The sequence below is a fragment of the Equus quagga genome, chromosome 1 (assembly GCF_021613505.1).
Source record: "Equus quagga isolate Etosha38 chromosome 1, UCLA_HA_Equagga_1.0, whole genome shotgun sequence".
NCBI classification, from domain to species: domain Eukaryota; kingdom Metazoa; phylum Chordata; class Mammalia; order Perissodactyla; family Equidae; genus Equus; species Equus quagga.
Window position 1 is genome coordinate 135,889,833 of NC_060267.1, and position 16,588 is coordinate 135,906,420.

General features: G+C 60.3%; 1 protein-coding gene across 5 annotated transcripts; it reads right to left on the reverse strand.

Annotated features, from left to right (window-relative positions):
- Positions 1–201: 201 nt before the first annotated feature.
- SEMA3B (semaphorin 3B) lies at positions 202–12,074 on the reverse strand. 5 transcript variants are annotated; one of them, XM_046647199.1, is made up of 18 exons: positions 11,997–12,074; positions 7,663–7,849; positions 6,797–6,954; positions 6,568–6,630; positions 6,044–6,163; positions 5,870–5,963; positions 5,547–5,666; positions 4,226–4,371; positions 4,023–4,134; positions 3,838–3,907; positions 3,615–3,759; positions 3,067–3,286; positions 2,714–2,805; positions 2,596–2,637; positions 2,198–2,355; positions 2,048–2,103; positions 1,817–1,956; positions 205–1,292 (listed from the first exon to the last, which is right to left on the reverse strand). In XM_046647199.1, exons 2-18 carry the CDS (start codon positions 7,769–7,771, stop codon positions 894–896), a joined length of 2,244 nt encoding a protein of 747 aa, XP_046503155.1. In that variant the 5' UTR covers positions 7,772–7,849; positions 11,997–12,074; the 3' UTR covers positions 205–893. The 5 variants fall into 5 exon arrangements, 4 of the variants coding, with proteins under 4 accessions (XP_046503170.1, XP_046503155.1, XP_046503162.1 ...); XM_046647206.1 differs by lacking the exon at positions 11,997–12,074 and adding an exon at positions 10,450–10,878; XM_046647192.1 differs by lacking the exon at positions 11,997–12,074 and adding an exon at positions 9,389–9,557.
- Positions 12,075–16,588: the final 4,514 nt, after the last annotated feature.

Genomic DNA, 16,588 nt, shown 5'->3' on the forward strand with positions numbered 1-16,588 from the left:
GTGGGCTCTACCTCCTAAAACATCCCAAATCCATCACTCTACTGTATTACACTGGCCTCCTTGATGATTCCTCAAACACAGCAAGCTCGTTCCTACTGCAGGGTCTTTGCACTGGCTGGTCCCTCCTGGAATGCTCTGTCTCCAGATATTCCCATGGCTGGCTCCTTGCCATTTAGCTCAAATGTCACTCCCTCAGTGAGGCCTTCTCACATTCTTTTCCACATCATCCAATTTTATTTTCTTCATAGCACTTAGCCCAGAAACTATATTATTGAGAATATACTGGACATGTCAGTATCCCCAAAGGCCCTACAGAATCCACTCAGTCGAATGGAAACCACCTTTAATCCTCACCACAGCATCCTTGGACAGAAGACACTGAGGTCCTGAGACAGCTAGGAAGGTGCCCAAAGCCACAAAGCAAGATGTAGGACCAGCAGTTCTCTGCTAGAGCCATTCCAGCTTCTGCTGATAATGTGTTTATTGCATTAGTACAGTCGGCCTGCCCCACCCCCGCCAGCCCAGCCTGTTCACAGCTTTCTACTCATTGCCCAAGGAGGAGATCCTTCCCCCAGGGTGGGCACTCGGGGGCACCTCCCCTGCCCAGGTCGTGGCTCTGGAGCCTTGCTTCTCTGCCTCCTCCATGCCAGGCACCAGCTGCACCCTGTGCCCGGCCTGGGCCACCCCTCCCGGGGCTACATTCAAGGGTTATTTTCTGTTAATAAATAAGCCAGTGCGGCTGCCCCTCGGCCAGGGCCTGTCAGTCGGTGTCTCCGTAGGCCGGAGACGGCAGTGTGCCCGGCCCCTAACTGTCCCTGTCCCAGGATCTGTCCGCCCCCTCTCTCCCACCTGTCGTCACCTCCCCAGTCCCCGGCGTGGGGACGGCCGAGTCACTAGTGCGCTGCGCTGCGCGGACCCCGCTCAGAGCGGGTCTCTGTGGCATGCGTCCGCCGGTTGCGGCCCTTCTTCCGCAACTCGGGAGGCGGCGGGCGCGGCCCGGGCTGTGGACGACACATTCGCAGAGAGCTCGCGCCACCGCCGCCTGGCTCCACCAGCTGCAGGAAGTCCCGGTACCAGAGCTTGGGGCCCAGCGGCGCGACGGGCGCAGCATCCTCCGTCCGGGCCAGCCTTTCGGCCTGCGCAGCACTCAGCACGTGCAGCGCCAGGCGACGCAGCGGCTGCGAGAAGCCCTGCTCCACTGCTGCGCACAGGTACATGCCTGAGTCCCCGCGCCGCAGGCCGCGCAGCAGCAGCCCTCGCGTAGTGCGCTCGGCACGCTCCTCTGCAGGCACCTGCGAGCCGGGGCAGCGTGAGGGCGGGGCGTCAGGGTCCCGCACAGGGCTCCCCATCCCAGCGTCAGAACCGAGAAGCAAAGGGGCAAGGGCTGCCCAGAGGGAGCGGGGAAGAGGCGCCCACAGGTGTACATTTGAAGGTTGGGTGCATGGGGGCAAGGAGTCTTCAAGCGGAAACCCGAACGGGGGTAAGGGTTCACCTAAATGTGGGGGGCAGGTCAGGGACCTCAATAAGGGGGGCTAGGAGGAGGGTTTCTGTCGGATGCGTGTTGGGGGTGGGGGCGGGAGGTGGATCAGGAGCCTTGTTGGACAGAACGGGGCCTCACCAGGATGTGGAGTGCAGGTAAGGGACCAAACCGGACGAAAGGGGTCAGGTTGGGCAGAGCCTCACTGGGCGGAGCTGGACCTCATCTAGATGTGGGGAGCAGGCCAAGGGCCTCATTAGTCAGGGCTGGGTCTCTCCTGGATGTAGGGGGCAGAATAAGGGTCTGGTTGGGGCAGAGACGGGGACGGGGGAGGCTCACCTGGGTGCTGGCCGCCTCCCCTGCGCGCTGGAAGGTCCACTCCACGCGCGCCTGCAGTGAGCGGGGCTCACACTCCAGGAAGGCACTGCCGCCCTCCACACCGAACACCTTCTGCTCCAGCAGTGTGGGATGAGACGAGTCTAGGGGCAAGGGGAATGTCAGATTCAGGCAAGGCAGGTCGTGGTGGGGCGTCTTCGAGGGCTGAGAGGTGGGGACAGCTGGGGCACTCACCCCCCGAGCATAGCGTGCTGGGATCCCCGTTCCTTACATCTTGCCGCCGGAACCGCCTGGGGAGAACGTTGGAGCCTCTGTGAGCCCTTCTTCTTTTATCCAGGAGCCACGAAAGACTCCCTCCCAGCGCCTGCCCCTGACCCTGCCCACCTTTTGCCACTGGGCTGAAAGCGCGTGCACGCAGCCCCGTCCCAGGCGCAGTAGGGGTCACGCGCCAGGCAGCATTCGGCGCAGGCGTGGCCGTGGGCAGCACAGCGGTGCAACGGGATCTGGGCCACCGCGCTCCGCGAGGCTATGTACAGCTGGTGCTAGGGGGCACGAGGGGCTCCGGGCTGACCGAGATCGGCCCCATGCCCGCCTCCCATTGATCAGGGATCCCTTCCCCCACTTGACAGATGGAAGCACTGAAGTGTCAGATCACACATTCTAGCGAAGGTAGAGCCTATCACTCAAACCCCAGGGCTTTGAACTACCAAGGGAGGCATGAGGGTGGGGGTGCCCGGGAACGCCCTATGTCCATTCTGTCCCCAAGCCTTCTGGTCACTTACCCTCTTGGAGGAGATTTGCATGCTGGTAACAGCCGCTGAGTCCTGAGAGGGAGGAGCAGCGCTGGGATCAAGGCTCAGTGGGGTGGGGGTACCGCAAAAGACGAGGACTAGGCCTCACCTCAAACACGTGCAGCTCCTCCAGGAGCAGCCCCTCGGCGTTAGGCCAGCCGCCTTTGGGGACTGAGATCACCTTCAGCACTGTGCCAGCGTCTGCAGGGTGAGAAGGAGTGAGTGACTCCTTATATGCCCTGACAGGCAGGGCCAGGGGTCTCTTCACCTCTGAGGCCTAGGCCTCCACACTCAGCATGGTGGGGTCAGGGAATAATGTGCGTTGGAACAAGCAGACCATCACCCAGGAGAGGAGGGCACAGCCCAGGCAAAGATGTGGAGATGAGACTGAACAGGGGGAGCTTCCACTAACAGGCCAAAGAGCCTTGTGGATCTTGTGGGTGGTCATGACAGGACCCTGACCTGTGCCAATGAAGAGGACGTCATAATGTCCGTCAGCAGCAGCTACACGGTCCGCAGTGATCTGGGTGAAGGTATACCCGGCACCCACTTGTAGGAAGAGAGGGCGTCCCCCCATGGGCAGGACTGAATTGTACATGAGGGGGTGGTTCCGGGCAAACTTGATGACGTCATCAGGAAAGTCCTTGGTGGAACTGAAGGTGCCAAAGGTCTTGCTGGGGCACTGGGGGGTGGGGAGGAGGCACGACAGGGATGTGGGTATGAGGGCCTGGTGGGCGGCCCTCCACAAGAGACCTCCCGGAACCTGGACTGAGCAGGGAGAATATTGGACAGAGCCCTGCCCTGGGAATCTGAAAGAGGAGACCCAACCTCGCCCTTAGGAGTCTGAGGGGAGAAAACGTGGCCTTCCCCTGAGGAACCCTGTCTGAGGAAGGTGATGCTTTTCCACCCATAACTAAAGTAAGAAACCACATTCACCAAGAAGATCCAGGCCAAGTTCTCTACCCCTGAGGCTTTAAGTGGGTTGTAGTGAGAGTCCCCAGGCTACGCACCATGCCAGGCCGGGGGTAGGGGACACGGCCCTGGTAGGACACCCACTGGTGCATGGGCCCCTCCTTGTGTGCAAAGGGTCCCAGGAAGGCCCGGCGCACATCATTCATGCTGTACATGCACACTGCGGAGCCCTGGAAGATGCCGCTGCAGGCGAAGACATGAGCAGAGTGAGGCGCTCAATGGAGCCCAGCAGGCCCTGCCCTGCTACCTTCCACCCCTCACCTGGAAGTGGAGAAGACAGCATAGAGCAGCGGGGTCCAGCGGTCCCGTGAGGACAGCAGGAACACGTCCTCTGCAGAGACAGGGTCTAGTTGGGGGAGGGCGCACAGCCCTGCAAGCCAACCAGGCTCCAGGATCTGTGCCCCTGCACTGCCCCCCCACCGCCATCCTCCACTCTTGGCACTCACGGAGCTGGTCGAAGTGCGTGTCACCCTCAACACCAGGCACTGAGCACACCAGCCGTGCCTTCAGGAACGTTGTCCACTTGTTGACCAGGCTGCGCTGGCCACCCACGTCATTCTGTGGGGTCAATCAGAGGGGATGAGGGTGAGGCCCAGATGGGCAAAGGGGAGGGGGTGGGGTCACCAGAAGTGACCCAGGGATTCCTCACCCTGCAGATCTGGCCAACTCGGGAAACAGACAGGCGTCCTAGTGCCGGCGTGGCCTCCACTGCCAACTCACGGAAGAAGAAGTAGATCTTGTCATCATCTGGGTTTTCACTCTCCGGGATCCAAAACACCTTGACGAACTTGGGCTCTGGCCACAGCAGGAAGCATGGGGTCAGTGAGGTCCTGGCCCCAAACCCCACTCCGAGAACCTTGAGCTGCCTCCCCTCTAGCTACCTCCCCTTTCTCTTGTGCCTGTGGAAGCCCCGGGCCAGCATCTGATCATCCAGCCTCCAGACCAGGTTCAGATGGTGCTCCTGGGGCTGACCCTCTGGCCGAGTGGTTAAGTTCGCGCGCTCTGCTTCGGTGGCCCAGGCTTTGGCCGGTTTGGATCCTGGGCGCAGACATGGCACCGCTCGTCAGGCCATGCTGAGGCAGCAGCCCACATGCCACAACTGGAAGGACCCACAACTAAAAATATACAATTACGTACTAGGGGGCCTTGGGGAGAAAAAGGAAAAGTAAAAATCTTAAAAAAAAAAAAAAAAAAAAAAAAGATGGTGCTCTGCAGGGACAGAATCCAAAGGATCAGAGCCTGCGAGTCAAGAAGCAGCCATGAGAGGGCAGCAGAGACCATGGCTACCTGGGCACACAGGCTGGGGACCCTGGCCAGTGGAGGGCCTCTCACCTCACTCCTGACAGTTCTCCAGGCCAGTGAGCCAAGAAAGGAGGGAGATGGGTTATCGCCTATACCTTCACTCGTAAGTCTTCCTCTGTATCAGGAAGCGATGCCCTCACTCCTGCTTCAGATACTCTGCTGGGTCCCATCACGCTTGGAATAAACTACCCTGGCCCCTGACAATCCAGACCCCTTATCATTACTCCCTTCATGAATCTGTTCTTTGGCTTGTTCTTGCCCCAGGGCCTTTGCACCAGTTATTCTCTCTGCCTTTAATGATCTTCCCTCAGTCTTGCTGTGCTTTGGGAATTAGCTCACACTTCTCCTCAGCAGGGTGGCTTCCTTTCCCCAACCCTCCCACCACCACCTAATCTCCTTTTCCCTTCCTCTCTTTTCTCCCATTGGTCTCCTGGCCATTGGAACTGATCTTATCATGTATTTGTTCTGAGGTCTGTGAACTCAAAGAGGGCATGGGCCATACCTGCCTTGTCTGCCCTGTGACCCTAGTGCCTAGCTCGGGGCCTGATGCGTGGTGGGCACTTGGTGAGACTTGGCTGTGTCCATTGCTCACTTCTTTTATGGGCCTTGCTCAGCTCCTTCCCTGCTGGGGAGGAGGGCCCCTCTGGACAGCCCCATCAGCCTTTTACCGTTGAGCCAGCGGGAGTCGTGTGGCTCCGTTCGGAGACTCGGACGCTGACCCAGGCTGCGGAAGATGGTAAAGTCCCGTCCCATGAGGTCTGCGGCCACCCCTGAGTACAGCTCTTCCCCTGCAGACAGGGCAAGGGCTGCTTAGCCAAGCTGAAGGCTCTCAGGGTAGGGGGAGCCTGTGGAGCTCTGGGGGATCTTGGAGAGTCAAAGAGGCTAAGGGGAGGGTCCCCGAAGCTCTAGGGAGGGTCTTGGGACTTTAAGAGGTTCTAGAGTCTCTGAGGGGTTCCAGAAGTTCTGTTGGCATCCCAGACTTTGGACTCACCCACCAGCACGGAGGCAGCCCGATGCCTGGGGTCGTAAGGACTCTTGCCCTTGCCATCCTCAAGCCTTCGATGGTCCAGCCGGAGCATGGGCTCCTGGGAGGCAGCGGGGAGTTGTTCTAGCCAGGCCCTTCCTTACCCTCCCAACCCCCGTCTCTGCCGAGACCTGGCCTTACCTCCAGCCGGTGGCCCACCTCCACAAACCCACAGGTTGGGTGGAAGGCCCCTGTGCCACAGGCCAGCAGGTGGGTGCGGTTGTACGCATGCAGCAGCTTCACGAAGTTCATGCACTCAGTCTAGTGTGCAGGCAGGGGCAGGGACAATGAAGCTTCCCCCAGGGAGGCAGCCTTAAGGGGTCCCAGTTCACCAATGGCACCCCACCCCCTCTTCTCTTCCACATCAACCCAGACAAGTACCAACATGGGCTGCAGGGACCTGGGTGCCCTTGGTGACCAGCCCAGCCCACCTCTCACCAGAATGAGTGCATGGGGAGGCACATGCCTGCATTGCCCCCTATGACTCAGAGGCCCCCCAAGAAAAATCATGAGCCCCCACCCTGACTCACTACCTCCAGACTTCAGCCACCTCAACCCCTCTGCCCCCGTCCCAGCCAGAACAGGGAGGCCTCTGTTTTAGCACTGCCCTGTCTAGAGTGAGGGGCTGACCCTCCCCACTCCCACTCCGGGCAGCCAACACTCACACCAATGTCCTTCCCCGCCCAGTTGCACTCCTCTCGCCATTCCACAGGGGCCGGCCAGGCGAGCTATAGGGAGGGTGGGGGAGGGGGAACAAGGTCAGGGACTTAGGATGTTCTCCACGCTGAGGGTGTCCACTCAGGGGGCCCATCACCCTTGGTCTCTCCAGGCAGTCTGGAGTGGGGTCCCTGGGCTCTTTCCCTGGGCAGCACTGAGGCTGGGGGTCCCTGGCACCTTCTTGACCCGCTTGCTGATGTTGTCCAGGCTGAGGGAGGCCACATGGTTCTCGGCACCCACGAACAGGCGTCCACGCTCCTCATCCACCAGCAAAGCTTCATAGCAGCAGGTCCTCTCCAGCCTGAAGGTCTGGAGACCATGCCGGGCCTGGAGCTCTGCAGGGTGGGGATTCCACTGAGGATTTGCCAGCTAAGCTGGAGGCTTCCCCCAAGTCCTCCCTGTTGTCTTTCTCACAGGCCAAGGTTGTACATGTGACCTGGCCCACACACATGTGAATTTTCACGCATGTTGAGTTTACACTTATGAAGGCAGGCCCACCCAGGTGCAAAGCTTCCAAGGTGGGCAGTGCAGCACCCCCAAGGGGAAAGCAGGTTGAGTTCCTCAGGCGTGCTCAGACAAGCAGTGTCTCCAGGTGGGCACACTGGGAGGCCAGGGTTCTAGGGGAGGCTGGGCGTGTAGGGAAAGCCAGAACTCTAACCCCAAAGTCAGACTGAGGGTTCTCTGCCACCCTGCCACCAGCCTGAGCTCAGTGCTATTCCACTGCCTAGTAACCACCCTCCTGTGTAGAGGGTGTGGGAAGGGGGCTCTAATGGCCCCTACACCTCAACTTCCCTAGGGGTAAGGGATGGGACCAAGGCAGGCTCTGTTGCCATGGGAACAGGGGTCTTCCTGGGAAAGCATGAGGAGAATGTGGGCTGAGGCCAGGACAGGGTTAATTGGAGATGGCCTGAGAGTGCCCCCAATCCAACCCAGGTCTCATGGCACACACATGGAGCAACAGCAAACACAGTACCCCCTACCCACACTGGGCCCCTTTTCTGCCCACCCTGAGCTGGGCCCTTCTGCCTGCCAGGTGCACCTACCTTGGAAGGAGAGCCGAAGGCGTGGGGGGCTGGGGGTGGCACCCCCCAGTACTGCTGCCCAGAGCAGAGCCAGGCTCGGGATCATGGCGGCGGCCTCAGCCCGCCCCATCCCAGCGGCTCAGGGTGCTCAGGGTTCAGCGGGCGTGTGCGGAGGAGCCTTGAGCCGCCCTGGACTCTGCCCCGGGATCTGGAAGAGAAGGAGTTGCAGCCAGGGCGAGGGCGGGAGGCGGGGGGGGGGGGAGTCCCCAGGGATCAGATTACGGCCCCTAGGGGAAAGAGGTTGGGGGGTCGCATTTCACTTCCGAGCTCTCCCCTCCCCTCCCTCCGGAGGGTGCCCTGCCTGGCCACAATCACAGACACACCCACGCTGGGCACACCCTCAGGGTCACCCCCCCCCCATGCCCCGCACTGGCAGGCGCCCGCCCCACCACGTCACCCTCCCAAGGAACCCGCCCTCGCGTATCACGCTCAGAGATATTAATTCACAAACTCTGTGTGCCTACTTCATGCCAGCCTGGGACTGGGGCTGGGGACACTGGGGGACACAGACAAGGTCCCTACGGAGGAGGAAGCAGAGTGCCAATAAGGACTCAGATCTCAGATCGGAACAGTCATTTCAGAGGGCGGCAAGTGCCATGAGCAAAACAAGCCGGTCACGGGAATGGGACTAACTGGAGGGGTCAGGCCTCTGGAGGTAGTTGTGCACCCACAGGCCCAGACAAACAGAGGCACTTCTGGGACTGGAAGCAACGGTGTGGGCGCCTCTGTGAATGTGTTTCTGAGGGTCCCTTTGTGTATCTGTATTGCCTGTGTGTCTGTTGGTATGTATGTATTCACATGTGTACATGTCTACATGAGACCATGTGGCATGCATGTTGTGTTGCACATGTAGACATGTGGCTTGTGAACACACATGGCACTGTACACATGTCTATGCAGTGTGTACACATCTGTGTGTGCACTGTGTATACATATGTATATATGAATGTCATGCACATGTATGTGTGCGAATGTGTGCACATGCAAGTGTATGCATGTCTCTCTGGACATGCAGGTGAGCAAATACAACCACAGCATCAGTCATTGCCTTCAGCTCTGAGACAGTCCTAAAACCCTTTTCTCAGAGGGAGAAGTGCTGCTGCCCAGGAGACCCAGGGCCTGGGCCCCTCAGGCTGGGCAGAAGCCTCAGCTGCTGACTTGGGGGCTGCTCCCACTTGGATCCAGCAGCCCAGATTCGGGCTTGACCTCTGTCTACCCACCCCAGAGGGTGGAAGGGGCTGGTCACACATAGAAATTCTGTGAACTCAGACTTCAGACCCAAGAGGATTCAAGTGGGGAGAGCCAAGGGCCTGAGGCAGCCTTTCACCCCCATCTCGGGTGAGCTACCCTTCCGTCTCTGAGCCTCCAGTCTCCCTGAGCCTCTCCCTCTTCTGCCTTCACTCTCAGGGTTTTACCATCTTTGAGCCCCTTCACCTCTCAGAGCCAGAGCCCTTCCCTGGACCTCTTAGATGGGGCCAGGCTCTGGCTGCAAAGCCCACCGTCCTTCCAAGAGCTCGCTGGGCAGGTGCTGGGCACAGGACCCCTGGCATGGGGTGCGATCAAGTAAGAGGCACAGCTGCTGGGGCATGTTCCAGACCACCACCCCCATACCCCTGCCCAGCTCCGCAGCTCCCAGCCCTCCCGTGCTAGGACTCCCACCTCCCTCCTTCCCTCTGCTGACACTTGCCGCTCCCTCTTCTGGGCCAGTGAGGTCCGCGATGCCACAAAACACTCGGCTGCCTTCCCACACTCCACCAAGAACTCCAGCAGCAGTGCCTCTGCACCCTAGCCCCTTCTCGCCCTGGAGAAGGGGAGAAGCCTAGGGGCCGCTGGGCACCCTCTCACGGCTCCTTTAAGGAGCAGCCCCCGCCCCCACCAAGCCAGCCACCGCCCCACCCGCCGTCAAGTTTATGGGGCGGGCGGATCGGGTGACCGGGCAGGCAGCCTGACCGGCTGGAGGTGGTGTCCCGGCCAGAGTGGAGCGGGCACAAGGGAGGGGCAGGTAGGGAAGACCCCTCCCCTGTCGGGCCTCACAGCAACAGTATGCCCCAAGCAGCGGTCTTGGAAGTGGGGCGAGCAGTCAAAGCAAAGGAGGAAGAAGCAATAGAGACCCGCAGATGCAGACAGCACTATGCAGCAGGCAGAGGGAACAGCTGGGCAGGGCACTCCAGGAACTCACTTGTCCCTCCACAGCTGTGGAGCTGGAGGGGTTAACAAGGGGTTCAGCTGCCACCTCAGTTCCCCGGAGCAGGCTGGGATGGGAGGGGTTCTCAACTGGAGGTCTAATGGGCCCCCAGGACCCAGCCCGAGCCCTTCCTCACCACTTGGGCCACTTAGCACTTCTGCCCCCTGGCAGTGGCTATGATGACAGCTAGTCTGGGGCAGGAAAGGAGGTCCAGAGAGGGGCAGGCGGGGCAGTCTGACTTTTGCACTGTAGGGGGTTGGCCCATCCAGAGCCTGTCCTGAGAGGTGGTCCGGCGTTTCTGATGGGAGGTGAGAGGCATTCTTTGCAATCTTTGTGACTCCAGTCTTTCTTTCTAAGTTGAAAAGCATGAGGTACCTGAGGGGCTTCACAGACAGGAGGGAGTTCCTACACCTCGGAGCATTAGCTGGGAAGGGTCTGGGGTCTCGGCCTGAAGCTGGGTCTGGTGGACACACCCTATTGGTACTGTTAGGGGAACTTCTTTGGAGGGTCTGAATGTCGACAATGGAGGAGGGGGACCCTCAGGTCCACCTGGGTGAACATACCAGGGCTAGAGGGTGGGCTTTCACTCCAATCTCCCCAAAAGGCATTCTCCCGCAACCTCCTCAAGGCTGACCAGCGGCTCCTCAGGGGTCAGTGAGCAAGGCTGTATGGGCACTTCTAGTGCTGCCCATCTCCTGCCAAGTCCCCTGGAGTAGAAGTGTCTGTGCCCAGCCAGGGTGGGGCCATGCCCCTCTTTCCTGAGCCTCAGGACCTGGTGTTCCTGGACTGGCCTGGCTGGCTGGCAGGCGAAGGGTGTGGGTCAGTGGGAGGACCAGGGGCCTTCAGGAGGGGGAGTAGAGGGATTCACCCCTGCCTGAGCTCCTGGGCTTCTAGGATGTGGCCCCTCCCTCCTCCCAGGCTCTCCCACCTTGGACCTGGGCAGCTTCCCCTGGCCCCATGCAAGCAAACAAAATTCTTCAGCTGTTTACAATTTTCCACCCAAGCAGCCAAGATCAGCAAGTGCCTTTGAGGTCCCCACCCACCCCCGCTGTGCCCCCTACCTGCCCCCACTATTTTTAGTTCTTCAGACCCAGGGTCCCAGCCTGTTTCATTCCCCCAAAGCCCTGTGTCCATACTGGAAAATAGGACCAGAGTTCCCCACAGTCTTTCCAACATCCTGGAACTCAACCCCTAGCCAGAGGGACCAGGCTCTCCCTGGCCCGCTTGAGCCCTTTGATTGCCTTCCCTCCTCCAGATGTGTCCCCTCCCTGAAGCAGGAAGGGAGATCCGCAGGGGTGGGAGGTCAAGTTGTCCCTGTCCCACAAGGTCTCCTTTCCGCTCCTCAGCCCCAGGTCCAAGTGTACGCCAGGCCCTGGGTAGTGGCCTCCCTCATGAAGTCAGCACTCTAGAAGCAGAGTCATTGGCTGTGGTTCACATTGGGCACTGGAAGTCCCCAAGGATTCTAGAATCAAGTGTCCAGGGCCTGGGTCTCAAAAGAATGAGACAAACCAGGGGAGGTAGCTGGGGTCCTGGGGTCCCTACTCCTGCCTGCGCCTCTGCTCTAGGGCCACCCCAGGCTCCTGGGCCTCTACCCTTTGCCAGGGTATCCACGGGTTCTTGCCCTGCTGCTGCCTGTCAGCAGCACAGCCTGCCAAGGCCATGGTTTTTCCTTCTGGAAATAACTGGATTGTTATGCCAAGTTCCAGCACCTGCCTCCCCACCCCTCGTCACCACTGGACTCTGCCTGGACTCTGTGGTGTGGCTAGGGTAGGTCATCCATCTGAGAAGGCTACAGCCAACCCTCCTAATGCCCAGCCTGGGCTGGGTCAGACCTTGGCTCCCCACTCACACCTGCTTTAGCCATCAAGTCTGTGGCTCCAAAGTCACAACCTTTCCCTATTCTGGCCACGTAGGTACTAGGACGTGCCACCCTGAGGACTCAGGGGGAGGGGGGTGGTGGGAAGTGGGCCCTGGAGAGCCTGACTGAGGTCGAACTTCCCTGACAATCTACCACCCACCCCATGGGGATCTCCCCAGAGAAAGTCTGTCAGGCGCTTCCCCCAGCCACCCCCAACCTGGTCTCCATGCTCCCAGGGGACCCCTGGCCCACCTTTTTGGAAAGATCAGCTCCTCCCCTCCTTGCCTGTTCCCCTTCCCTTCTGAGGGCCCTGTCAGAGCTGAGATGGAGGGGCTGAGGGAGGGGCTACCAGGAACCCTGGGCCTCTGGCTGTGGCCCTACCCCCACCGGCTCCGCCCCTGCCCTCCGCCTCCTGCACATTCCTCCCTGGCTGAGGTCAGCCCCTCTGGGATGGGGGAGCCCCCCCCCCACCAGCCACATCACAGCTCTTCACTCACTCCTGTTTTCTTCATTGCCCAGCAGGGGAGGGGAGGGGGGGCTAGGAGTGGGGCCTCCCTCTCCCCTCCTTCTCCCTAGCCTGGGGGAGGGGGAGGGGAAAAGGGGAGGGCGGTACCAGGAATGCAGCGAAAGCAGACTCTGGTGGCACCCTACACTCATTAACATACATTAACATAAATGCTACATTCCCTCAATCGGCTCCAGGAGAGCCTCCCAGGAGTGCTGGCTGTGGGGCTCCGGATGCTCTCGAGGGGGTGGGCGGGAGCCTTCCCCAGGAATCAACCCCCTTAGTAGCCCAGGGAGGGGCGGGGTTGTATTCCGACTCTGCTGCCCACCGGCTGTGTGTCCCTAGGGAGAGACTGAACCTCTCAGCTCACTCTCTTTCCTTGTCCTGCAGTTGTTAATGGTGGGCCAGGAAGGTCTGGCACACTGGGGGGGTAGTACACAGGTGTGCACTCTTGTTGCCACCTCAGCACTATGCATCCTGTGGCATCCAGGCCTGAGGGCCTCGATCGAGCAAGATCCTTCACTGCTGCATCTTCCAGCCCAGCTTCATGGGGCCCTTTCTCAGGCTCTGATCCTCTCCTGTCCCCTTCCCTCCACCACACCCCTACCACCCTTCCTTCCTTGCCCCTACTGCCTCGGCCCGAAACACAATGACCTCCCCTACCCTCCACCTGAACCTCCTTCCCTCCCCAGCCCCTGGGGACTGCTCAGTCTTCTTACTCCTCCAGTAAGTTACTTCCTACCACCTCTACCTGTGCCTAAGCCCACCCACTTCCTCCCCAAGAGCCTCTATTTCAGGGAAGCCTTTTGGTTTTGTTCAAGACAGGACAAGGCCCCGCCTCCTCCCCTGTGGGGTGAAGACAGACCCCTTCCCCCGACCCCCAGGCCTTGTCCCTGCGGTGTTTCTGCCACTCCTCCTCCCAGTGCCTCCCCTCTGTAGGACCCTGCCCCCCCAGGCCCTGACTCAGCTCGTTGAAGCTATTGGCCTGGCATCCACACCACCCCTCCCTAGCTCAGCCCGGGCTGACTCTGCCAGTGCTCCAGCTACCCCATTTCTGGGAGGTGGCAGCTTTTTCTTCACCAGGATTTTGCTTGGACTGTGCCCTTCACCTGTCAGGCCCTCCCCTTTGCCACCTGCTGGACTCTTCCTCACCATTCCCTATCCACCTCTCCAGTATCACACTTCCTCAATGAAGCCCCAGTCATGTGACACCAGGTTCAAGCCTCTCTGCAGGGCTCTGGGTCCCCAGGGCTATCATCATTGGGGGCCCCAGGACCTGGCAGAAGATAGGCACAAGGAAGCAGGAGATAGAGCACTTCTAGGAAGCCGTTCCACCTTCCTGGGCCTGCTGAGCCTCGGTGGGGATGGGGGACTGATGAGAAGGGGCACTTCAGGCCCCTCCTTGACCCTGCATTAGCCCCCTAGGCAACTCCCTCCACCCACAATGAGGTCAGAAAGCAGTCAGTGGGAAGGGATGTCAAACTGATTCTTCTCCTAAATAAGAGCACTGCGGGGCTGCATCTCCTGCAAGGGAGAAACAAAGGCAAGGAGGAGAAATGGATCCATGGCCTTGACCCCTGCCCCCTTGGACACTGGTGCCCATCACTGTGTGATTAACTGAGGAGTTGAGTGGCTGGAAGGCATGGACAGACTTGTCACACAGCTGCACACATACCCTAGCTGGCTTGAGGCCCTCCTTGGGTGTGTGATGGGGGCTGGCTTCCCTTCCGGGTGTCCAAGGGGGACTTGGGGGAACGCACAGCCCCATGGCAGGGATGAGGGCCCCTAGGATCTTTCAGGGCAACAGACACAAGGAACACAAGGATTGGGGTCAGTTGTTTGGGAGTGGGCCTGGACCCAGAACTCAGTCAAGAGAAGCTGCAGTCCTGTCCCAGCCCTCTCCCTGACTCCCAGGGCAACTAGGACCTGGCTGGCCATTCCATAGGCCAGGTGGCTGGAGTCAGGGCTTGTATTCTCCAGCCTTGGGGGCTGGCTTGGCACTCTGGGTGTGTGTGTGTGTGGGGGGGGTGATTCTGAGGGGCTCTGAAGAGAATAGATTTTCCTGATGTAAGGAGGAGCCATGGGGCTGCCCTGGAACACAGTGAGGGGTTCCTCCAGACCTTGGCAGCTCCTGCAGCCTCAGAGACCCCAGTTCTAATGGGACCCCCTCTTCATTCTGCACCTGGCATCTGGGCTTACACCCACCTGCTGGGGGGAGCTGGGAGGTGGTCACCTGCCTGGCTCCTACCCCCTCCCCTCTTCAGGTCTCTCTGACTCTCAGAGCTTGCCTCTTTCACTCATCCTAGCTGTTTCCCTACCCCCCAAACAGGTTAAAAATACCAAGGCTGCCACCACCACATCAGTAGTCTGAGCCACTGTTTGGAGTGGGGTGGGCCCTCTGGGAGATGGGTCAGCCCCGTTGTGGTCCCCACTGGCTAGAGACAGCCCACTTCATACCATGACCTGCAGGCTTGATCTGGGAGCAGAAGCCTGGGTCCCTTGCCTGGCTCTGCCTGTCTAAGGATCCTAGGCCTCATAGCTGCAGTTGCCTGTCCATGGGTGGGCCAGGAGGATGGGCCTTCCTAGGCTGGGAAAGCTCTGGGGGACACAGGGCCAGGGAGCACTGAATCTCTGGCTCCCCTCACCCACCTGCTCCCAGGGATGAGGGATGGCTGAGATCCAGCCCTGGACAGCTCAAGGCAGTGGGGGATCAGCAAATCAGCAAGGAGTTAACTTCATAGAGTCCCTCCACTGGGGTACAGGACACCTGGGATGCCCCCCCTGCCTGCCACCCCCACATGGTTGGGAATTTCCCAATTTGCCAAGGACAAGGAGGAATTGAGAGGCTGCCCCCGCCAGTGCTGGGACAATGAAGCCTTATGCCCTAGAAATCAGAACAGGGGTAGGAGGGCCAAGGGCAGGTGGGGGCCTAGCTGTCTGCACTCAGGGAAGTCTTGCTTGCCAGGACCCCACCCAGACTCACTGCCAAGTCGGGCACAAGGGGATCCTGGCCAGAATCCTGCAAGGCCCACCCAGGGAGGGAGGCACTGGGTACGTCAGGCAGACAATGCCAGGCCCTCAATGGTCTCTCTGTGCAGGGTTCCCCTCAGGACGGAAGGAAGGAACTATCTGTGTGCCCTCTTCCTGCTGGGCGGGCATCACAGCACCGGCCCCGCCCGCATGTCTGGGGCTCAGCGGGGTCCAGTCCTGACCGCTGAAGGCAGGCGGGGATCCTGGGTTGGGTGCGCGGTCCTGTTCTTGTCGCTGGGGCCTCGGCTGGCCCTCGGAGGCAGAGGTAGCAGGAAAGGACCGCGGAACTGGGGCGGGGACGGGTGCTGGGGGCGTTGATCTCCTTCCGATGGCCCGGCCACAGCCTCTCATCTCCTGCCAGGACTCGGGGCCGGGCCGGAGGCCGCGGGGTACTGGCAGGTGTGCGGAGGCGGGGTCTCGGGTGCCCGGCTCCACCCTCCCTCCCCTCGCTCTCCCCTCGCCCTTCCCGCCTCCGCGGCGCCGACCCCAGCCCAGGCCGCTCGGTCCCGCGGCAGGCGCGGAGCCGCCGCCGCTCCACAAAGCTGCTTTTGTGCCCCGCGGCCTGCACAGGACCCGATGACGTCAGCCTCCATGACCAGCCCGGCGGGGCCGAGCACGGGCTGCGGCGCCCTCTGGCGGTCGTAGGCGGAGGCGCTCGCTCCGAGCCCAGCCGGGGAGACGCCGGCCTTCACCAAGCCGCTTCCCATAGGCTCAGCCTCAGCCGGCTGCGGTCCTTTCGCGAGACAAAGTGCAGGCACCTTGGCTGGCGCTCAGGCCCATCCCATAGGCACCCTGGCTTTGTCACCTGCCTGTCCCTTCTCCAGCAACGCACATGCACTTCCCACAGCCCCCTGGAAGCCTATGCATTCTTAGAGGTATAGTCCCGATGCAGCCCTCCAGGAACCCTGCCCATGGCTCCCGCCTTGCTGAAGTGTGGCTACTTGCCTGTCTCTCCTTCCCTCAGGTTTGGTGGGACCTCTGGGGCAGAAACCTTTTTGAACATGCCTCAAGGCGCCTACTGTTCCCAACTTTTTGTTTAGTCAAGCCCAAGGGCCTCAGTTCTGGGCAGGGCTCAGCAACATCTCAAATTGGGAGAAGGGAGGTTTATGTGAGGTGCTGCGGCCTCCTGGCTGTGTGACTTCAGCAACTCACACTGTCTCTGGGCCTTGGGCCTAGGAGGTCACAAGTCATATTTTTCTTCTGCACTAGACTCACTGGACACCCCTCCGGCTCCCAGTGTGGAAGAATCACTTAGGAGAACAGCTCCTTTAAGAAATCTGCCCTGCTGCTCCAGCAACGCTCTACCCCA